General features: G+C 37.5%; 1 protein-coding gene across 4 annotated transcripts in view; it reads right to left on the bottom strand.

Annotated features, from left to right (window-relative positions):
* Positions 1 to 24579, bottom strand: part of FNDC3A (fibronectin type III domain containing 3A) — a 205661-nt gene that overhangs the window by 76755 nt on the left and 104327 nt on the right. For 3 of the 4 annotated variants that reach the window (XM_006083537.3, XM_006083535.3, XM_006083536.3), the window contains exon 4: positions 2220 to 2296. In XM_006083537.3, the coding sequence (XP_006083599.1) occupies positions 2220 to 2296 (77 nt within the window). Of the gene's footprint in view, positions 1 to 2219; positions 2297 to 6210; positions 6309 to 24579 lie in introns of those variants that run through there. The other variant, XM_006083538.3, reaches the window with a different exon arrangement.

Raw genomic sequence — 24579 nt, 5'->3', positions numbered from 1 at the left:
CTCATGGTCACCCCTGCCAGCCTGGTTGCCTCACGCAGCCTGCTGTTCAGTCATTTGGTCGTCCCTCACTAACCCCCTGCCAGTCTTGTCGCCCCGTGCAGCCTGCTGTTCGGTCATTACTGTGAAGGTGTCCTGACCAATTTGCATATTACCCTTTTATTGGTATAGATGTTTCTATTGATTTCAGAGAGGAAGGGGGAGGGAGAGAGAGAAATATCAATGATGAGAGAGAATCATTGTTTGGTGGCTTCCGGCACACCCCCTACTGGGGGATCAAGCCCATAACCTGGACATGTGCCTGAAGGGGAATCAAACTGTGACCTCCTGGTTCACGGGCCGATGCTCAACCACTGAACCACACTGGCCAGCCACTGGATTTTTATTTTTGTAGTCCTTGTTTTTCTGACCAAACTTTTTAGGATATATATATTTGCTGAATCCCATTGATGATACAGCAAAATCACATGATGATACAGCAAAAACATTATTTGACCTTCCTTGAGTCAACAACAACACATAAAGCAAGGGATGAAGGTGATTAAACCTGATGCCTTGAGGAGAGATCAGTGCAAAAGTCTGAAAGGAGACTATGGATAGCTATTTATAGGTTTAGCATGTGTGCTATGTGGCTCCTATTGAGCCATATACAACCTATACTTTATTATAGTCACCTGTGTGTCTTAACATTTAGTTCAATTCATAGCTTCTAAATTTGCTATATAATTATGTTTGCTTATATGTCAAGATGTGGATAATTATCAAGTGCTTAGCTGTGCTAGAACTAATAAGTGTTTTCTAAAATCAGAAACTGCATTTTCACAGTGATGTCAAAATGCTAGAATCCATTCTTACACAGTGGGTACTTACATTATTTCAATCCTTATAAGACTAGATTTTTGTCTTTGGATTACCCTGTGTAATGGAAAATGATACACTTCCTAGAGATAATCTTAAATTAAGATTGATAATAGTAGCCCACTAGCCTCACATAATCCTTCTAGTAAGATTACTGCTAAAGCTCATTCACTTATTTGACAAATATTTATAACTACTATATTCTAGTTACCACAGAACAAAAATAATTAAAAGGCATCTCTTAGCCTTAAGGAACTTAAAATCCCATAAGAGAAAAAAATATATGTACATCATAATATTAGGTGGTGTATAAATACATAACCAAGAAGTGTTACAAATAATTTGACCTAGGTCTTCAAGGATGGGTAGAATTTTAAGAGGCAGTAATGAGGGAATGAGTAAGATGCCCAGGTAACAGCATTAACAAAACCATGGAGAAAGGAAAACATCACGTGAGTATGTGAGTAATCATGTTTGGCTGCAAAAATGATTAGATATGTGATTAGACCTATCAAGAGAAAGGTAGGACAGAACTGTGTAAGGCTTTATTATGTCAAGAAATCTAGACTTCCTTGAGTGAACAAGCCAACTAAAGGCTCTTTATGATAAGAAGTGAAAAGCTCAAAGTAATATGGGAAGATTATTTTAGTGGCTCTTGGCCTAAAGATATAGAACCTCACAATATTCTGGCATAAAATAGGAAGGAAATAAGAGAGAGTCTGAAGAAAATTTCAAGTATAAATTCATTGCTAGGAAAAAAAACTTTGTACTCCAAAAGGATTTTAGGAATGAGTACAAATTACGCAGAATCTTAGTAGCAGAATATACTGAACATCTGCAGTATATTATAGTTTAATTCAGTTTGCCTGTGTAAGTAAGTTAGTTATACTTTATTCTTTAAGTCAGAAGTTCCCAACTGGTGTGCAGGGAAGCCTTACAGGTGTGTGATAGTATTGATCCTCTTAGTCCTTAGAGTTGCAGGTTTACAGGTCTCAGTTCCCTTCGATTTACTACAATGTGCTGGGTATCTGTGAGCCATTGTATGAATAAGGTTGGAAGCATATTTTGGGTTACTTCTAAGCAAATAATTTTAAAAATGTTAGTGTAGGTACCTTTTAACCTTTATAGTACTTACAATAGTCACATATTCAGGGAACAAAACTCTAGAATTTATTCTCTATTATAATTCAACACCCAAAGAAAAACTAAATGATGAGTGCTACCACTTTGTTTTCTCCTTTCCAAATACACCAAATGTACTACAGTACCTGAAATTTACCAAAGATACACTGTATTGGGAAATTAAAGTAACATTATGCTCTCTATTATATAGATATTAAAAGAAAAATAACATAAAAACATACCTGTGGGGCATAACCAGGAGGCACGTAAATAGGAGGCACAGAACCATTTGGAGACATCATTGGAACCTGAGCAGGACCTGAATGGGCCACAGAAATAATGTATTAATCCAGGATTACTTAGCAAGCTAAAGTTGAAAACAATTTGAATTACACCTGAATACTTCATTTAAACTAAACACTCAAACTAATAGGAACTATATAACTATAAAAAGAAACTCAGATGATTCAAAAGTTATAATATATGAAACTTTATCTTATAAAGTACACTGACTGCTTTACCTGCAGCTGTGTTTCTCAAATTTGCCTGGTGATCATAATAGTTACCAGAGAAACTTTTAAAAATACAGATTTCCAGGCTCTCCTAAAGATTTTTATTTAGTATGCTTATAGTAAATGGAGTCTTGAATCAGTATATTTACTTTACAAATATCCCAGGTGACTCTTATTATTGTGCAAATGTAGAAACACTGATCTCGAGGAAAATAAAACCAAACTTTGCATATAAAACAAATGAAAGATAAAAAGGCAAAATTTTGAAAAGCAATAGGAAAAATCAAGAAAAACTCAAGAGGAAAAAAACAATAAAAGGAAGAATAGTTAGGAATTTGGAACTTGCTTTGTTAGGGTTAAATAAGCCTCTTGTGTAATGCGTAAGTCATGTCTGTGGGGGCCTGAGAACAAATAAAAACACCACATGTATTTTTAGTCACAGAAAAAAGGTTTTTGTTTCTTACACTGAGAAGTTCTTTAAAAAGAAAGAAAATTCAGCTTGTTTTATTCTACATTTCCTTTCATTTTTACAGTGTTACCTTTTCCAAACAACTTTTATAAATATATCTTGTTTACCTTCTCTCTTAACCTTTCTGAGATAAAACAGACACTTTGGAAGGTGTGTTTTATTCTTTCTAGGAACTAAAATGTTACTTGCTTTATTTAACTTAAAAAGAAAATCTCACCTTCAGATCCCCTTTTCCTGGTAACTTTAGACTGCATTGTCCCGTCACCCAATGGTTTTAATAACTTGAAATGAAACTTTCTCAAAGAGCCTTACTCATTTCTAAGGAAAGAGAGGTACCCAAGAGTCTGATGAAGAACGTAATGGGGAAAGAGTTCCTTTTATATGTAGAATTTCAACCTGTAGTACATATAATGGATCTTAGTTATAAAAGAGGAAAAACTTAATTATAGGGCAGAAAAGAAACAAATTTCACTGGTAACATTACACATAAGTCAGAAAAACAAAATAAAGAGCATGGAGGTTGCCAGCAATTCTATAGATAGCACCGTTCCTCTTTCTAAGGAATAAGGGGTAATGATCAACAACAAAGTGGTAGTGGGAGTAGGAAAAGGGAGGTGAGAGATAGGGAAAGAAACTGAAAGAAGAATGTAGGAAAAAGGGGGATCCAGGAAAGGAAATACTAAACAGTGGAAAGGGAAAAGGGGAGAGAGGAGAGAAGGGAGGGTAGGGAACAAGATAAAGGCAAGAAGGGAGAGAGGAAGGGAGGGGCAGAGGAGGAGAAGCTACAGAAGAATAGGGAGGGTAAGGGAGAGGACAGGAAGAGAATACAGAGGGGCTGGAAGGAAAGGAGAGAAGGGGAGAGTAAAGAAAGGAATAGGAGAAAGGGAAGAAAAGGGGCAGGGAAGGAAAAGTAGGGAAAACACTCAAGTAGTTAAGAGGAAGTATGGACTGCATGTGTATATATGTGTGGGGGGCAGACTACCAAATTATGCTATGTAATAGATGATTATAAAAATAACTTTTCAATAAAATACTCTTCCCATTCAAATCTAGCCCACTAAATACATGAAGTTGTTCAGAATACTATCTTACAATATCTAATTATATAATAGCTAATACTAACTTACTGTGTGCCAGGCCTTTTATGTTTTTTTTTTTCCTCTTTATACTTATTCTATTAGGGAAATATTATTACTCTCATTTTCCTGATGTGGAAATTAAGGCAGAGAAGTTAAGCTTACCTAAGTGGTAAAATCAGGATACAAAATCAGGCAGTTTCATTTCTAAGGATATAGTTCAATTACATATTCAGGAAACATTAAAATAGAATATTATGCATTACTGGTAACTAATGTAATTTGAGACTTAAGCATGTGCTGATGCTTCTAAGAAAGGTTAAGGCCTCATTATCTTTATACTCTTGAAAAAGAAAGGAAAAACAAATTTTTCTGAAATTTAAGACGTTACTTATTAATTTACTAAATAAAATTTGTGAGGTGCTAAATAAAATTTGTGAGGCAAGAAAGGCTTCATCTAAAACTCACCTTTTAACTTCTATATGCTGGACTCAAGAAAAAACGAGAACAGTTTTAACTAATGCTGGTTTACTTCTGAATCCTGACAGTTGGCTTAGACAGATATTATTAATCATATGTGAAATTTAACTGGGAACCAGAAAGAGAATTCCTTGAAAATCTTGTTTGTAATCTTAATAAAGGAATTTAACATTTATTGAGTTTCTACTATATATGCCATGGACTGTGATTCCTTTCACATGTTGTCAAATTTAATCCTTGTATCAAGTCATCAGTGTAGTGTTTTTTGTTTTTTCTTTTTAGCCATCAGGGTAAAAAAGTTACTGCTGATTAAATTTAAAACTGTAAAACTACATAACTACTTTGGGTTGCCCTCTTTTACTAAAAACATCAATATGTGGTTATAATTCAAACAATATTATACTTTGAAAGCTGTCAAATAGTTTATAATTTAGTAGTATGAAATTCTACTTTAGCCTTTAATTGTATTTAAGTGTGTTACTGAAAACAGAATAAAACAAACCCAACCCCAAATAAACCAGTTGTAAATATATTACTAGTTGCAGTACTGGAATAATGATTAACTAATTTCCCTAGGAAGTAATCATTTCACGCTAGCAAGTAAATTTCCTTATCCTGAGGTGGAAATGGTGCATGATTAGCTTTTAAAGAGGCAATTCAGGGGTACTATATTTATATCTAAAATACTGGTGTGAAGTAACACTGAACACTGAACTTTACATAAAACTACCATTGTGTAAATATAGTAAATACAAGTACTGATGTTTCGAACTACAATATTTACATTTCTGTTGCTATTCCTGACTATAGTAGCTAAGTCCTAAAACCTTACATACTTGATGCAAATGATTGATTACCTCCTTAATACAATGATACTTTTTAATTTAGGGAAATACTAAAAGATTAACTACAAACCCTAATTTAAAACAGTGAGGGGAATTTTATTCCAATGAAGCAGCTAAATGTGTTACAGATTGTACCATTAAATGCACATCTGCATATGAGTAGCTATATCTGAATAACCGTAGATACACCCAGCAGCTTCTGAATAATCTACATGATTTGAGCAAAATCTGCCCCAAGTCATAGAGCTATTATTTTTAAGGTCATATTTCTTATTCCAAAATCTTGCAGAAGAAGAAACATTTTTATTCACCAATCATCTTAAGAAATTTGAGAGCCCCCTCACCTCAATTCCTTAGAAGTGCCATCAATAACTTATTAAAGGTGATATATCATCTAGTACAAGTAAAATTCTATTTTCTTTATTAGCATACGTTCACATTTAAGTTCTTTTAAACGAATGTACAAATATTTCTGAGTTTAAATTCTTAAAATGAAACGAGCTGCTGATGTGCTACACATTCTCTTTATAAGCAAGCTTTCACAATGGCTTCCAAATATTCTGATGCCAATGTTCAGATTTCAGTTGTAAAAACAAAAAAGAGATAAAAACGCTGGAAAGAAATATTCTGTGAAATATAAAATCAGCCCAACTCTAGAGTCTTATCTTTTATAACTGCGTGGCAACAATTTAAAATATTTTTATAGCGATAGGTTTGGCAGCTACTGAAACACACACACACACACACACACACACACACACACACACACGCAAGCACACGTTAGCTTTATACAGCACTTCCTATGCTTTAAAATAAAAACAGAAGGTTCAAAAACAGTCAGCAAATCTTACCACTCATTTTGTTTTTACAGTAGCAGCAGGGAACAAGAAAATCCAACAAGGAAACAGCGTAGTACACGTTAACAGTTTTAATTGGAGAACGGTTCGCTTTTTTTCCCCCAAAGCTGAGGAAAGAGCCTTTGACCGAGTCACGTGACGCGATCACGTGGCCTGCAGTTAACCGCGGAAAGGGAAGAAGGAAAAGCAACCGTTCCTGTAGGCAGCGTTTCGGATATAGTAAATGATTAAATGATTTCTCCTGTCGCTGCCTTGAATTTGACCTTCTTTCAAATTCCCTTATGAGCCAACTCAAACGCTCATTAAAATACAAGTACAAAAATATTTGATGTAAAACGATTCTCTTTGTTTACGTGCTCCTCCAGTAATATCCCAGGCAAAATCTTCTAATTCAAATTTTATTATCCAGCCTGCACTTTTCCTTTAGAAAGTTTAGGATATGTATAACATTAATTTAGAGGATTCACTGTAGAATATCTTTGTGTAACTTGATCCACATTCCATACTCAGCCCTTAAAAATGCCCATAAAGAATTGACTAAGAACATAAGCTTGATCAATGTATTCCCCAAAGGGGGATTTATGTTTCAGGCTGGTATTTACCCCTGAAGCTAATAATAACAGCTACTACTTTTATTTTGGTTTTCTTTTTCTTTTCTTTTTCTCTCTCTCTCTTTTAAAATTTAAGATTTACCCTGGATATTAATACGGATATTTGGTGGATGGCATTTTTACTCATATCTGTGAAAACTGAAAAGATAGATCATGGGTTTGGGTTTAGGCTTAGAGCACTTTACCCAGGCACAGCTGGAGACCAGGAAGGAGACCAAAGATTACAAGAGAGGGGAAGAAGACTGTAAAAACTTTTGGAGGCCTTTTCATCACTTTATGGTGATATGTTAGTTAAGGAAATGTATTAATAGCTAACACAAATATACAGGTAATGATAATTATTATGATTTGTAACAAGTTGCAGAATGGAAAGAAAATGAATTTTGGTATAAAAAGATAAGTTTTAATAACAGCTTCCATATTTATTAGCAAGGCAATTTATTCTTTGAATCTGCTTCCTTCCGCAAAAAGGTTAAAATAACCTCATAGCATTGTGAGAATCATATTTGATAAATTTAAAGTACTAAATATGGTTGGCACTGCTCAATAAATGATAGTTAATATACATAAAAGTATGATCACTATTCCCTGCCTCCCCGCCTCCCCGCCCCCCCCCCCAAAATAAAGTTATAGAGTGCAGAGTATATACCAGGCATCATCAGGAGTGTTTTACATGTTTAACCCACGTAATCCTCACAATAATTAAAGTAGGCATCAGGCAAAGAAACTAAATGAAGTTAAGTAATATGCTAAGGGCACACAATGAAGAAAATTCAGTATCTAAGGCTATATTAAACAGTTAACCATGTTCAAAAGGCCAGACTCCAAAATAAGTGAACAAGAACTGACAAGGGATGACATCAAGATAAGACCTTAAAAGACCATTCTCACACACGGGGAAGGGTAATTGTTAACTTCTGAGTTCCTACTAAAAGGCAAGGCTGGCCTGAAATAATTCCAACCATGCCTCTGATCTTCAGTCCCTAAACAAAAAGCAAGCCCCTGCAAGCCCACTTCCTCATTTTGGCTGTGTTCTCACACAGCTGTGTTTCCATTTCTTTCTTTTTTAAAAAAATTAATTTTTATTGTTGACAGTATGATACTTGTCCCCATTTCTCCCTTTTGCCCCATTTCCACCCACTGGTTACCTTTTCAATTGTGCTCAGTAGAACCATTTCCCCCGTTATAAATTCCCTTATGTTCTCAACCTTTTCACAGAACAGCTGTTCATATACTTCCCTTAAATGAAACCTGGCTCTCCCCTAGGACAGTTTTTCTAGCAGCCCCTGGGAGCAGAGACCTCCCTCTCTTCTGAGGCAGTCTCCAGATACCCCAAGGCTGCTTCCCCATTACCACTGTTGTTCCCATTTCATGCTAAAGTTTCTTTTTCCTTGAGGTTATACCATATGAATATGTAACTTTCTACCCCATCTAACTGCTGTCATGCTCAGTCCTCACTGAGAACTTTGGCACTATTTCACAGTTCTCAAAAATATAGCCTCAAACTTTCTTGACCTCTTCTCTTCCATTCTGTTCAAAGACATATCATGAAACTTTCACTTAGAATTCCACTCTCATGTTAGAAATCTTAGTTTCATGAACAAAATAAACTGATGAACAAAAGAGATCCAGAAACATAGAAGTATGGAACAGACTGACAAATCTCAGAAGGAAAGCAGGGGTGGGTAGAGAGTGATTAACTGGGGAACTTATATGCAAAGCCCATGGACACAGACAATAGTGCAGTGAAGGCCTGGGAGAGGTGGATGCGGGGTGGAAGGGGCCAATGGGGGAATAAAGGACATCTGTAATACTTTCAACAATAAAGATACATTTTTAAAAAGTTTAATGTTTAAGTCTCTGGCCACCATATCTATCTTTCACCTTTCCAGTTCTCTTCTACATGTGTTTTTTTCTCATAATGATCTCCCCTTTCTTCTGATTCAACACTGCCTTCATAGACTGATTTTCTTTCCCATCCTCTCCCCTGAAAAATCCCCAAATCCAATCAATCAGATAATCACCTTCCCTTCTCTTAGACCTGAACTGTAGAAATCAAATAACACTCAGGCCCTAGCTGGTTTGGCTCAATGGATAGGGTGTCAGCCTGTGGACTGAAGAGTCTTGGGTTCGATTACCATCAAGGGCACATGCCTGGGTTGTGGGCTTGATCCCCAGCAGAGGGCATGTAGGAGGCAACCAATCATTCTTCCCATCATTGATGTTTTTATCTTTCTCTCCTGCTTCCTTCCTCTCTGAAGTCAATAAAAATATATTTAAAAAATAGCACTCAGACTGTCATGCTTATAAATTTAGTTATCTACAACTTCAACTCAGCTGTCAGTATTGCTCAGGAATTCTTTCAGGAATTTATCAATGATTAATAACCATCCTGTTTTCTAGAGAGATTATCAGAGATCCTCACTACTCTTTTTTTTTAAAAAAATATATATTTTATTGATTTTTTCTACAGAGAGGAAGGGAGAGGGACAGAGAGTTAGAAACATTGATGAGAGAGAAACATCGATCAGCTGCCTCCTGCACACTTCCTACTGGGTATGTGCCCGCAACCAAGGTACATGCCCTTGGCTGGAATCAAACCCGGGACCTTTGAGTCTGCAGGCTGACACTCTATCCACTGAGCCAAACCAGTCAGGGCCTCACTACTCTTTAAAGACTTTCCCCAAACTGACCTCATCCACATATCTCAGCATAAAATTGAACCCTTTCAATGTTATTTTCAGAATTATTGTTCCTTCACTAGGTCAAAGCTATCTCTCCACATTTACACTTGTTATTACCTCCACTTTCTTCTCCACTCGGTCTTTGCTTTATTGGTCATTTTGGGCTCATTCAGTATTTTCACCTGTCTTTAGGACCATTCTAAGGAGACTCAGTTCTATACCTTTACTATTGTTGCAATTGCCACAAAGTTCTAATGCTGAGAATTAGTGACATGATCCATACTTTCAAGGATCTTTCAGTTATAATGAAGAAAGTATAAAATAGATGTATTTTATATTTCCTAAAGAACTTGTTAATTCAAGAAAGTGCATAAGTCAAAAATTTCCATATAAAACAAAGTGAGAGGATACACTGAGAGTATTACAATTATAGAAATGCATTATACAGCGATGAGCATATTTTACATTTTCTTGAATTTCTGGAATAGTTTGAGAAGGGTAGATGTTAGTTCTTCTTTGAATATCCTGTAAAATTCACCCGTGAAGTCATCCAGTCCAGAACGTTTGTTGGAGTTTTTGATTTCATTGGTTGTAACTAGTTTGTTCAGATTTTGTTTCTTCTTGACTCAATTTTGAAAGATTGTATGTATTTAGAAATTTATCCAGATTGTCCAATCTGTTGGCACATAGTTGTTCATAGTATTTTCTTATAATCCCTTTGTATTTCTGTGGTGTCAGTTGTTACTTTTCTTCTTTCATTTCTGATTTTATTTATTTGGGGCCCCTCTCTTTTTTTCTTGTTTATCTTTTCAAAGAACCAGCTCCTGGTTTCTTTGATCTTTTATATTTTTTTTTAGACTATTCCATTTATCCCCATACTGATCATTATTTCCATTCTTCTATTCACTTTGGACTTCGTTGGTCTTTTTCTAGTTCCTTTAAGTGTAAAATTAGATTAAGCTTTTTCTTGTTTCTTGAGGTAGGCCTATAATGCTATGAATTTCCCTTTCAGGATTGCTTTTGCTGTGTCCCAGAGATTTTGAGTTTTCATTTGTCTCAAGGTAACTTTTGATTTCTTCCTTCATCTCATTGTTAACCCATTTATGTTTAGTAACATATTAGTTAGCCTTGATGTGTTTGTGTTTTTCAAAAATTTTTTCTTGAAATTGGTTACTAGTTTCATACCATTGTGGTTAGAGAAGAGGCTTTTATGTTGTGTGCATAAATGTTTACAAGGCTTATATCCTTTGTTGGATTAATCCCTTTATCATTATGTAATGTCCTTCTTTTTCTCTTATTATAGTTTTTGTTTTAATATCTACTTTGTTAGATTTAAGTATTGGTACCCCAGTTTTTTGGTCTCTATTTACATAAAATATAATTTTCCATTCCTTTACTTTCAATCTTTGTGTCTTTTGTTTTGATGTGGGTTTCCTGTAGAAAGCATACATATACATGGGTCTTGTTTTCATATCCATTCAGCTACCCTGAGTTTTTTGATTGGAGCATTTAATCCATTTATACTTAAAGTGATTACTGATAGGTACATATTTATTGCCACTGTATTCTTTATAATTATGTTGGCCTTCTTTTTCTTTCTTCTTAAAGAAATCCTTTTAACATTTCATAATCTCTGTACATTGTTTTGACCTCTAGCCTTTATTTTATTTAGTTCTTTTTCTCCAGATTGCTCTTATTCTTTCATTTGGGGCATGTTTTTGTATCCCCATTTTAGCTGTCTCTCTGTACTTGTTTCTGTATATTAAGTAGATCTGCTGTCTCCAGTCTTGGTATGGTTGCCTAATGTAGTAGGTATCTTGTGAGTTTCAATGACACAGTCTGATGATTATTGGAGGTGCTCCAGAAATGTCCAGTGTGTCGGTTCTGTGAGCCTTCTGTTGTAGTTGAGTCTTGATTGCTTTTGGCCTGTCAGTGGGTGGGGTTGACTCTCAGACTGGCTGACTCTGAGGATTGACCTTGACCACAGTGCACAAGTTGTACTGTGGGAGCTGACCCGATGAAGTGAAATTTGCCCCAGCATGATCTGGTGCCCGCTGAGATCTCCCTTTGGGTGTGCCACTTGCAGAGCTAGTTGGGTCATGCTCAGATGTGGTCTGAAGGTTTCCACAGGACAGTGCTGATTCTGGGGCCTCCTGAAAGGATCTCTGGCACAGGTCAATGTCATATGCTGCCTGTGACCAGCCCTGGGCTACCTTTTTGGAGTTACAAAGAGATCCACAGTTTGTGGTTGCATCTTCTAAACCTGGTTGTACATGGGAGGGCCCAAGCTGTATACCAAGGCCAGCTGCCACCCATGCCAAGCCCAGGGGCAGGTCAACAAAAGTCACAAGACAGATCTGCCTCTGCCTGCCAGCTGTTCAACCAACTCCTGAGTCTGCATGTCTGCACATTGGGCGCAGCCTGACTACAGCCAGCAGACTCCTCTGCAGGGTGCAAGATTGGCAGGGTGGGGATACAGGGAGTCAGGAGGGTGGGGCTAGTGGACCTCCTGTAAGGGTGGTGTGTTATTGGTCAGGCGCACAGGGGAGAAAAATGGCCCCTTTCCCAGAGCTACAAAATGCAGCTTCTCCACATACCCATCTCCGACACTCCCTGAGACTGCCTGAACCTCCTCAAGAGCTAAGAAAGTCTCTACTGAGGACACATGTTGGCTGCATAGTTTCCATTTTCCCTTTCTTACCTGATAAAATGACAATTTTAGAAAAGTTAGTATGAACCTGTTTTTGTTTTTGTTTTTCAAAAACACTAGCAACTATTTTGCAGAGGGCTCTCTTAAATTAAACCATGACATGTTATACCAATTGTATGGAATTCCTGGTAACATTTTAACACGTATCTGAACTACTAATTTTCAGGTAGGCTTGTCAACACAATCACTAGCACTATACTTGGGTGATATTGTTTAGAAGCACTTACTGGGTTGGGTATCAGGCACTAATCTAAGGGCTTTACAGATATTAACTTATTTAATCTGTATAATATTCCTATGAAATCGAACAACTACTATTTCCATTTCATAGGTGAGGAAACTAAGATACAAAGATATTAAGTAACTTGCAAAGTCTCACAGCTAGCAAGCTGAAAATAGAATTTCCTATTGATAGGAAATGCTTATTTGTTAAGGCTACATAATACCTGGCAGCATTTATTCACATGAGGTAGGCAAGTAGTAATTGCCTTAAGTCTAGAAATTTCACTAATTGGTGATTATAATTTGAGAATAGAATCAGGCAGAAAATTACAGAAGATAAAAAATCATGGTCGCCCTGACCGGTTTGGCTCAGTGGATAGAGCGTCACCCTGCAGACTGAAGCGTCCCAGGTTCGATTCCAGTCAAGGGCATGTACCTTGCTTGCGGGCACATCCCCAGTATGGGGCGTGCAAGACCAGCTGATCGATGTTTCTCTCTCATCGATGTTTCTAATTCTCTATCCCACTCCCTTCCTCTCTGTAAAAAAATCATGGTCATTATTCACTGCTTAGATGATTTGGGGCCTAAGTATGATTCAGAATTATGGGCAATTTCATTTATCTGTGTACAGGTAATTGAAAATTCCTATAATTGTATTGCTAAGGATTTATATATATCATTGAGAAGCACACTAAGAAAGTTTGAAGCATGACTGCATCTGTTTCGAAACAAAAGTATTTTTAGTGCTTTTTAGAAAGCTACAAAGACTGATATTAATGTGCATACATACAGCAGCTTGTGAACACTGCTATTTTTAGTATCAGTCTAAAGTGAACAATGATGAATCATTCTTTGTTATCCTAGTAGGAAATAGTGTTTGGGATTAATTGCAGCATATTAGGTTAACTATGTCTCAATAACTGCACATCTACATGCTGACATCAGGCAGTGATATGGATCAATGATGCAAATCCTATCAGAATCTAACATTAAGGCAAGAAGGGTTGAAAAAAAAAGTGCCCATGTGACAGGGCAAACCAGTCATCCAACACGTGCACAGACTGCATTAAATCATTACTGCTAATGTTGAAAAGGGTTGTGCTAGGTTCTTTTTACATATTAGGTAAGCTTTAAAATTTTAGATTATAGATTTCCCACATGACAGACTATATTTAAGTTTCCTCACAGTTTCTGTGGTTTAAGGTCTGGACCTTAAGGTTCCACTAGTGCATATGAGTTATCTAGGTTCTTTGGACACACATGTTGTAGAATGAGCCACCATTAATTAAGCATCCTATATAATAAAAGCCTAATATGCTAAGTGTCCAGTTGGCTGGTCAGCCGGTCAACCAATCAAAGCGTAATATGCTAATGATATGCTAAGGCTGCTCAACCGCTCGCTATGACAAGCACTGACCACCAGGGGGCAGACAGTCAACCAGTTGACCAGTCGCTATGACATGTACTGACCACCAGGGGGCAAATGCTCTGACTGGTAGGTTAGCTTGCTGCTGGGGTCCAGCTGATCGGGACTGAGTGAGATGGACCAGACATGCCCTGGAGCCCTCCTGCAATCCCTCCCTGGCTGGCCAACCTCCTGCGTCCCTTCCCAACCCGGATTGTGCACCAGTGGGGTCCCTTGGCCTGGCCTGTGCCTTCTCACAATCCAGGACCCCTCGGGGGACGTGGGTGAGCCGGTTTTGGCCCGATCCCGCAGGCCAGGCTGAGGGATCCCAATGGTGCACAAATTCATGCACTGGGCCTCTAGTTTTATGTAAAATGTTATGCTTGACAAATAACATTTAGGTTTAGATTTGGAACATTACAGGGTGGTCTCACAATTCATTGTTACTTCAGAATCTTTTTCCCACTGTCACCTTTTTGGGGGCTTTTATTGCTTTTAGTTTTATTGACATCAAAATACTAATATCTATTATGATTACAGATGATTGGAGAAGATGGCTTATTATGAGTAACCATATATAATGTTTCAAAATATCTTCTCCCTTAATTAAACATACCTACCTGAAATTTGAGATTTCCTCTCCTGTAACAGGAATGGAACCTATCCCTGGAGGCTTGACACAGAATGTTCCCATTCTGCTGTAGGTTCTTTTGAAAAGAAACTAGGCTTCTAGACTTTAAAGCATTATCCTTCCTTCTATTTTATCACTTCCCAGGAGAACTGGACAGTCAAAGGGATATGACAACTGGAGATGTTTAATATCTTTTCTTGTATCATCATTAACTTGACATAATCAGCCTGACTTGAAAACATGCCAAGGATCCTTTCCTATGCTCTCAGGCACTTGCTAGTTTGTTTCTTATGAGAAATTGAAAAAAAGGAAAACAAAGAAAAGAAAAAGGAAAAGGTTCATTTGTTTTTTAAACTGTTAATTATCTGAAAGAAATATTTGGAAAATGCAAAAATTACTGAGACAGTGTCCTGGCTGGTGTTACTCAGTGGTTGGAGTGTCATCCTGTACACCATGAAGTGGTGGGTTTGATTCCTGGTCAGGGCTCATACCTAGGTTGCAGGTTTGATACCTGGTCAGGCAAGTATGGGAGGTAACCAATTGATGCTTCTCTCTCACATCAGTATTTCTCTCCCTCCCCCAACCCCTTCTCTCCAAAAACGTAAAAAAAAATCAATAAACATATCCTCAGGTGAGGATTAAAAAAACAAAAACAAAACAAAAATGACTAAATAGTTGTCTTCATATTTCTTTTTGAGGGGCACTCTTTAAATCTGGATTTTCTATGGTAAAAAATAAATGCTATTTCTAATGGAAAACACTTCTATACTAACTATATATCACCTTTCATCAGGAGGCGACTGGACTATAAGGTCTTATTTTTCCTCTATCACGATTTGCATATTGTGATCATCTGCTGTCTTTCCCTAATTTATCCTACTCATTCCAACCTTCTCTGGGCAAGTCCCTGTCAACTAATAGGGTCTTAAATGGAAAAGGGAGATTAAAAATTCCCTGTGTTGTTGACATGTGAAAGACTGCAAAGAGTTAGGAGAAAACTCCACAAAAGGCAAAGGTAGGAATAGAGGCCTCATTTCCCTCTCATTCACTTCAGGTTCAAACATTACCCGATTGGAAAACAGAGTCTTATTTATGTAGACTAGTGGCCCGGTGCACGAAATTCGTGCACAGGGGAGGGTGTGTTCCTCAGCCTGGCTTGCACCCTCTCCAATTTGGGACCCCTCGAAAAATGTCCTGCCAGTTTACAGGGATCGGGCCTAAATCAGCAAAATTTAGAAGGGGTTAAAACATCATTAATGATTATTTAATCAATTAATACTTGTCAAAATTATCTAATTATATAGAAAGCATACTCCTGTAATCCTATCATATCACAAAACACACACTCCTGTAATCCTATCATATGACAGGCACTTGAAGGAAATGTGCCAAAATTATTTCTGATGTATATATCTTCATTAAAAGTAATATTTTTCCTTATTACAAAAAGGTCTAATTCTGTTGACATTCTTAATAATGTGTAATCAAATAAATGGCCATCAAGCCCAGTCGGTGTGGCTCAGTGGTTGAGCGTCGACTTATGAATCAGGAAGTCACAGTTCAATTCCTGGTCGGGGCACCTGAGTTACGGGCTCAATCCCCAGTGTGGGGCATGCAGGAGGCAGCCAATCAATGATTATCTCTCATCATTGATGTTTCTATCTCTCTTCCTTCCTCTCTGAAATGTATATGTACTTTAAAGGCCATCAAGATTCAAGTCCTAGAGGAATAGTGGCAGGAGAGGTTCCTCTGGTCTCCCCTTGAAGATACAATTTGAACAGCTATAATTCAACAAAAGATTCCCTGTTCAACACACAAACATATCTGAGAGATCTGCTCACTGAAACATATTAAGGTGGGCTGTCAGAGCAAGTGGAAAGGAGGGAAAGGAGAAGAGCAGAGATGTGTGTCATGGACATGTAGGTCTCAGGAGAAGGGACTAATCAGGTTGTCGCCTGCACTCCCTGCAGCCAGGAGGCACAGAGAGATTCAGTTAGGCCAGGGTTCCTGCCTGAGTGGTCTATAGGAAGTGCAGCTGAACCCAGTGACCCGGGCAGAGTTGCAGTACAGAGGTATGACCTTGGTTGTCTGGTGGCTGCCAATGCCAGGCATAAGAACAAAGCCACAGAGCCTGGCAACCTCCCCACACCCTCCCAGAGCTAGCAGTGGGCCTCAGACTAAGCTGTAGTAGTGAGAGCCAGGCTACAGAGTACATTAACTGCAACCCTAAGAACTGGAGTGACAGAAGAATTTTTTTTCCTTGAGCATTAGCAGGCTCACACTAAGGCAGCCAATATCTGGCAGTCGTCATTGCTGTGAGAACAAAACCACAAATGCACCAGCTGGCCACTCCCAGCTCACCTTGTCCTCAGCCACAGTGGCTGCAATGCTGGCAGTGTCTGGTTGTAGGGGGCAGCCTGGGATTCCACAAGCTCAGAGCCCCATCACTCACCACATGCCCCCATTAGGGGTGGTACCTGAGACTGAGGCAAACTAGTCACAGAGGAGACTCCTCCTCTCCAGAGAATACAAGGCATTTTCTACCACCCTATAGAGATAGGAGAAGCCAGAGCAGTGCAAGAGAAACTAAAAAACTTACGTTCAGGGCCATCTACTGGAAAACAACAGAAAGACTTCTTATCAGCCTACCAAATAAAAAGTGCCACTCTTAAAAATAAAAAGCAGTTCTCATTCTCATAGACAGAGAAGGAATCCATTAAATACCATGAATAACCAATGAACAAAACAGCTAAGAAAATTTTAAAATCTCCAGAAAATAAACTTGGAGACATGGAAATACATGATTTAAATGATAGGGAATTCAAGAATGCAGTTCTAAAACAACTCAATGAGATACAAGAAAACACAGGCAGTTAATGAGCTCAAAATTAAAAACAAAAAACAAAAGAAGTACTTTACTAAAGAGACTGCAGCTTTAAAAACATTAAAGATGATTCACTCTTAGTAAATTTTAATCAAAAAGAAATTTTGGAGATGAGAAAGTCAATAAAAGAGATGAAGAATGAACTAGAAAATTGAGTTGACCAGATGGAGAAAAGAATTAGTGATATCGAAGACTGAAATCTAGAAATGACACAGATGAAAGAAGAGAGAGATTTGAGAGTTAAAAAAAAAAGAATTCTATGAAAACTGTCTGATTCCATCAGAAAGAGCAATATAAAAATAATGGGGATATCAGAAGGACACGAAAGGGAAAAGGGAACAGACAGCCTATTCAAATAATTCATGGGAACTTCCCATAGCACTGGAAAGAGTTTGATCCTTGAATTGTAGAAGCAAACAGAACACCCAATTTTCTCAATTCAAAAAGGCCTTCTTCCAAGGCACATTATATTAAAACTGTCAAAAATTAATGACAAAGAAAGAATTCTCAAACAGCCAGGAAAAGAACATGGTAACCTATAAAGAAAATATTTTTTTAGTAGAAACCCTACAAGCTAGGAGAGAGTGGAGTCAAATATTCAAACTATTGAAAGAGAAATTACCAGCCAAGAAGAGTATATAAAGCAAAGTTATCCTTTACATATAAAGGAGAAATAAAGACTTTGCCAAACATACAGAAGCTGAGGGAATTTAGTACCACAAGACCTCCATTACAGGAAATAACTGAGGGGGTGTTATTCTACCAGAAATAAGATAAAAGAATTCAAAACTATCAGTAAGATTATTAACAAACAGAAGCAGGATATTGCAACCCTTTTTCAGAATAGGGCATCTTACACTTAAATATAACATATTGGTTAAAGGAGGTAAAAATAGAAGAAGACAATAGCTATTACAATTCAGAAATGAACTAATAGCATAAATAGGGATAATATGTGATAACAGAAACATAAAGGTCTGAATTTGCAAAGGAGAACGAAGATGCATTCAGAAGAAAAAAGACTACTGTACATATGAAATTTTCTTTTGCATAACCACACACATAAAAACATCCAAAACTGAGATATATAACTTAAACATAGAGGAAACAGAAGAAAAAAAATCATAGAATACTGTTAAACTAAAACGACAGAAACACAAGGAAAAAGAAAACAATGGAGACACAAAGTACCAGAAAACAAAAGATAACATGGCTATAAGAAATCCTTATACATCAATAATCACCCTAAATGTAAATGGACTGAATTCACCAATAAAATGGCAGAGTAGCAGATTGGTTCAAAAAAACAAAACCCAACCATATGCTGCCTTCAGGAGATAATTCTTAGCTGGAAAGACAAATATAGACTCAAAGTGAAAAGGTGGAAAATGATTTTCCAAGCACATGGCTTCCAGAGAAGAGTGGATATAACCATACTTACATCTGACAAAATGGATTTCAAGAAAAAAGGCAACAAAAGACAAAGATGGTCATTTTATAATGGTAAAGGGGTAATACACCAAGAAAACATAATACTTATCAATATATATGCACCCAATTGGGGAGCACCAAAATATATAAAGCAACTACTAACAGAACTAAAAAGAGAAACTGACAAAAACACAATTATAGTAGGGGACCTAAATACCCCATTGACAGCTATGAACATATCATCCAAATAGAAAATCAACAAGAAAATATCAGCCTTTGCCGAAACCGGTTTGGCTCAGTGGATAGAGCGTCGGCCTGCGGACTGAAAGGTCCCGGGTTCGATTCCGGTCAAGGGCATGTACCTGGGTTGCGGGCACATCCCCAGGAGGAGATGTGCAGGAGGCAGCTGATCGATGTTCCTCTTTCATCGATGTTTCTAACTCTCTGTCCCTCTCCCTTCCTCTCTGTAAAAAATCCATAAAATATATTAAAAAAAGAAAAGAAAAAAAGAAAATATCAGCCTTAAATGACACATTAGACCAAATGGACACAATTAACGTTTATAGAGCCTTTCATCCTGGAACACTAGATTATACATTCTTTTCCAGAGCACATGACACATTCTCAAAGATAAACTATATGTTGAGACACAAAACTAGCTTTAACAAATTTTAGAAGATTGAAATCATACCACGTATATTCTATGAGCACAATGCTTTGAAATTGGAAATCAACTGCAAAAAGAAAGTGGGAAAAACCACAAATATGTGGAGATCAAACAACATGCTACTAAAAATGACTGGGTAAAATGAAATAAAGGAGAGATCAAAAGATACATAAAGAAAAATGAGAATGACAATATGCAATATCAAAACTTTTAGAATGCAGCTAAGGCAGTAATGAGAGAAAAGTTTATATGATATCATAGCAGGCCTTTCTCAAACAACACAAATCCCAAATAAAGAACCAGAAAAAGAACAAATGCAGTCTGAAGTCAGCAAAATAAATGAAATAATAAAATTTAGCACAGAATTAAATGAAATGGAGAAAAGACAATACTAAAAAATTAATGCAACGAAGTGCTGGTTCTTTGAAAAGATTAATGAAATTGACAAATCTCTGGCTAGACGAGAGAGAGAGAGAGAGAGAGAGAGAGAGAGAGCGGGAGAGAGAGAGCGGGAGAGAGAGCGGGAGAGAGAGAGAGAGAGAGAGAGAGAGAGAGAGAGAGAAAAGACTCAAATAAACAAAATCAGAAATGAAAGAGAATTCACCAGAGAAATAAAGGATCATACAAGAATTCTATGAAAGACTACACACTACCAAATTCAATAAACTAGAAGAAATAGACAAGTTCTTAGAAATATATAACCTTCCTAGACTGAATCATGAAGAACTGGAAAAGCTAAACAGATCATCAACAGTGAGGAAATTGAAACAATCATCAAAATCATCTCCAAAAGTAAAACTCCAGGACCAGATGGCTTCACTAGTGAATTCTATCAAACATTCAAAGAAGATTTAATACCTATCTTTCTCAAACTCTTCCAAAAAGTTGAATAAGAAGCAATACTTCCTAATACATTTTATGAGGCCAACATTATAGTGATACTAAGAATAACACACAAAAAAAGAAAACTAGAGGACAGTATATCTGATGAATAAAGATGCAAAAATCCTAAACAAAATACTAGTAAACTGAATACAACAATACATTAAAAAAAATAATACATCACGATCAAGTAGGGTACATTCCAGGGGCACAAGACAGTTCAACATATGCAAATCAATCAACATAATACACCACTTTAACAAAATAAAGGATAAAAATTGTATGATTATATCAATAGATGCAGAGAAAACATTTGATAAGATATAACATCCATTTATGATTAAAACACTCAATAAATGGGTATAGAAGGAGAGTACCTCAACATAATAAAGGACATATATGACAAATCCTCAGCTAATAGCCTATTCAATGGTGAAAAACTAAAAGCTTTTCCTCTAAGATCAGGAATAAGACTAGGATACCCACTCTCACCACTGATACTCAACATAGTACTGGAAGTTCTAGCCAGAGCAATCAGGCAAGAGAAAGAAATAAAAGACATCCAAACTGGGAATGCAGAAGTAATAGTCACTTTTTGCAGATGGCATGATTCTTTATATAGAAACCCTAAAGACGCCATTATAAACTATTAAAAACAATAAACAAATAAAGTTGCAGGACAGAAGGCGGCTCCGGCCAGAGTGAAGGCCTGGGTCCCGGGTGCCGGAGGAAAATCGGTGCCCACAGCCAGGAGAAGGGAAGGCCTGTTGCATGAATCTCTTCGTGCAACAGGCCTCTAGTTTATTTATAAAGACATATGTACCCCTATATTCATTGCAGCATTATGCAAGGTGGCTAAGACATGGAAAAAATTGAAGTATCCTTTGTTAGGTGATCAGATAAAGAAGATGTGGTGAATATATACAATGGAATACTACTCCATCATAAGAAAAGATGACAACATGGATGGATCTTGAGAATATCATGCTAAGTGAAATAAATCAGACAAAAAAAGTCAAGAACCATATAATTTTACTCATATGTGGAATACAAACTTAAAGCAACAAATGAACAAACAAGACAAACAGGAAAACTCATAGACACAGACAACAGCATGGTGGTTACCAGAGGGATAGTTTTTTTGGGGGGTGGGATGAGGTAGTAAAGAGTAAAATTTATAGTGATGGAAGGAGATTTGACTTTGGGTGATAAACACACAATGTAATATACAGATGATGTATTATTGAATTGTATACTTCAAACCTATATAATCTTATTAACCAATGTCACCACAGTAAATTTAATAAAACATTTTTTTAAAGATTCCAATCTTGATAAATTAAACCTATTAATAAAACTTTTAAGTCTTTAATTTTGGGGAGGTAAAATGTAAAAACCAGGACTCATCCTTTATGTGTCCTCTAGGAAGCATGTCCTAAACCCTAGACTGGTTTGAATACTCCTGCTGTGAGCTTCCATAGCACCATTTCTGTTTTTTTTAATCACGGGACGTTTTTTCACTTTATTGAATACTTTTGCTGTCTTCCCTAGGAGACTGTAACTTTGTGTGGGGCAGGGATAGAGTCTATCTTACTCATCACTAAATTTTCAGAGTTTTGGAATACTGACTTTACATATTAAATTCAAAATAATTTGTTAAATAAAAGACTTGGTTTAAAAAGGAACTTCCAGTTTAGAATATAATCTAAACTCAGCAGTTTATTCAATGTAATCTTCTAAATAATCACACTATGTTATCATACAATGAGTATGAATGCTTACAATAATTTAGAGCACTGGAATATTCTGAATTATTTTCAGTATATTCTGTTTACCAAGGTTAAATTTAAGTGTTTATTTTGTAAACATTTTCAGTAATGTAAGTTGGAAAAAGGTTTTCAACAAATCAGAAAGGTGTTTTATAAGAATACTCTGCACCAGGTTAAAATTTAAAGCACACACTTTTATGCCTTTAGTTATTAACTCTAATAATATCATCTTTAGCAAAAACATCTTGAAGCCAACTGATGAAGATTTCTTCCCAAAAGATGAGAAATGGAATTAAATGATATTAATCTTCCCTCCACTTTTAGGGTAATGAAAATTAAGATCTTTCCTAAGTATAAATGATAGGGAAACTTCAAATTCTAATACTTAGTGTTTTATAAAATACTAGAGGCCCGAAGTATGAAATTCGTGCAAAAGTAGGCCTTCCTTCCCCCAGCTGCAGACACCGGCTTCCCTCTGGCAGCTGGGACCTGGGCTTCCTTCTGGCTGCCGGCAGATACCCAAGACCCGGTCTTGCCTTACAGCCCCAGCTTTGTCTGGAAGGATATTGGTCTAATTAGCACATTACGCTTTTATTATTATACTAGAGAAATGGCCATATTACTCAAAGGGGGGGAAGGATTCCCTCAGCCTGGCCTGCGCCCTCTCGCAGTCCGGGACCCCTTGGGGGATGTCCACCTGCCAGCGTAGGCCTGCTACCTGGGGAATTGGGCCTAAGCTGGCAGTCAGACATCCCTCTGGCAGCCTGGGAGCTCGCAGGGGATGTCTGACCAACAGCTTAGGCCTGCTCAGAGCGGCTCAAGCCGTTGGTCAGACATCCTTAGCACTGCTGCAGAGGCGGGAGAGGCTCCCGCCACTGCCACTGCACAGGCCAGCCATGAGCCGGCTTCTGGCTTAGCGGCGCTTCCCCTGTGGAAGTGCAGTGACCACCAGGGGGCAGCTCCTGTATTGAGCATCTGCCCCCTGGTGGTCAGAGCATATCATAGTGACTGGTCATTTCACCTTAGGGTCAATTTGCATATTACCCTTTTATTATATAGGACTAGTAGACGGTATTGTTTACTCCTTAATATTATTTTGGTGGACTCCCACCACAAAGAACAGGATTAGTAAGTGAAATGAAACATGTTCGTTCAATGCTGAGAGGAAAAGTTACATTTTGCAATTAAAAGAGATTTTGTTTGACCCATCATCATATAATACTATCCTTACTAATGAAAGCCTAAGTGGTCCTCATGCCATGATGCCCTCAAAAGATGGATGCGCACACAGCGGGCACGCGCAGGTGGGCGGGGTGGGGCTTGACGCTGCATGCCCGGCATGGAGCCTGCCTGGGAGTCCCGCCTCCTGGCTCCACGCAGTGCAGAGGCAGGACCCCTGGCTCCGGCCTACCTCTTTGGGGCAATCGATTGTGGGGCTCTCGTACTGTGACAGGGCACAGGCCAGGCTGGGGGATCCCCACCCCGAGTGCATGAATTTCGTACACCGGGCCCCTAGTGTATATAAAGCTAAGTCACACTTTTTATAGGATGGTCTTGGAGTTCAGAGAGGAATTATGTGTAAGGTTCTTGGCTTATAGTATTTGGTTGCAGATTTTTTTTAATTTTAAATTTTTTATTGATTTCAGAGAAAAAGAGAAGAGGAGAGAGATAGAAACAACAATGATGAGAATCATTGATTGGCTGCCTCTTGCATTAACCCTACGGGGGAGAAAGCCTGCAACCTTGGCATGTGCCCTGATTGGGAATCGAACCTAGACCTCCTGGTTCATAGGTCAATGCTCAACCTCGGAGCCACACTAGCCAGGCCTGGTTGTAGATCTTTAGAAATAAGACATTCTAGAATTCAGGTCCCAACTCAGCCACTCATTAACTGGTAACTCTGAACAAGTTATTAACCTATGTCTCAGTTTCCTTTGTCCATAAAATGAAGTAAGCAACAGCTGTCTCACAGGGTTGTTGGGAGTATTAAATAGGTTAATTTACATGTAGAATGTTTACAACAGAAACTTGTAGTCACTGCTCAATAACCATTAGCTAATATCACATATGCTAAATAAATTACAAAATCACATTCTCCCCTTTTTTCATTACTTGAGGATCTAGAAGGCATCGATCTTGCAATTAGAAATGAATAAGTGCTAAAATGAAAAAAATACTACCATTTATTCCTAAAAGAAGTCAATAAACATTTCCCGAGTTTCTATATATGTAAGGGGCAGCTCTAGGTGCTATGAGGAGGGGAAGGAGATTTAGAACATAGGGAGGATACTATAGTGCCATGATTTTGTACCATAATCACTTAAGAAAGGAAGATATGGGTTCAGAAATCTGTATGCTTAAACTTCCCAGTTGATTCTGAGATCCCTTTGTGTAGTGATATAAATCATAGTCTTTGCAGACAGAAAACCTTCATTTGAGTCTCAGATCTTCCAATAAATAGGTATGA

Source organism: Myotis lucifugus, unplaced genomic scaffold, assembly GCF_000147115.1.
Source record: "Myotis lucifugus unplaced genomic scaffold, Myoluc2.0 scaffold_7, whole genome shotgun sequence".
Classification (NCBI taxonomy): Eukaryota; Metazoa; Chordata; class Mammalia; order Chiroptera; family Vespertilionidae; genus Myotis; species Myotis lucifugus.
Note: the sequence above shows the minus strand (reverse complement) of the source record. Positions and strands in the feature narration are given on the sequence as shown.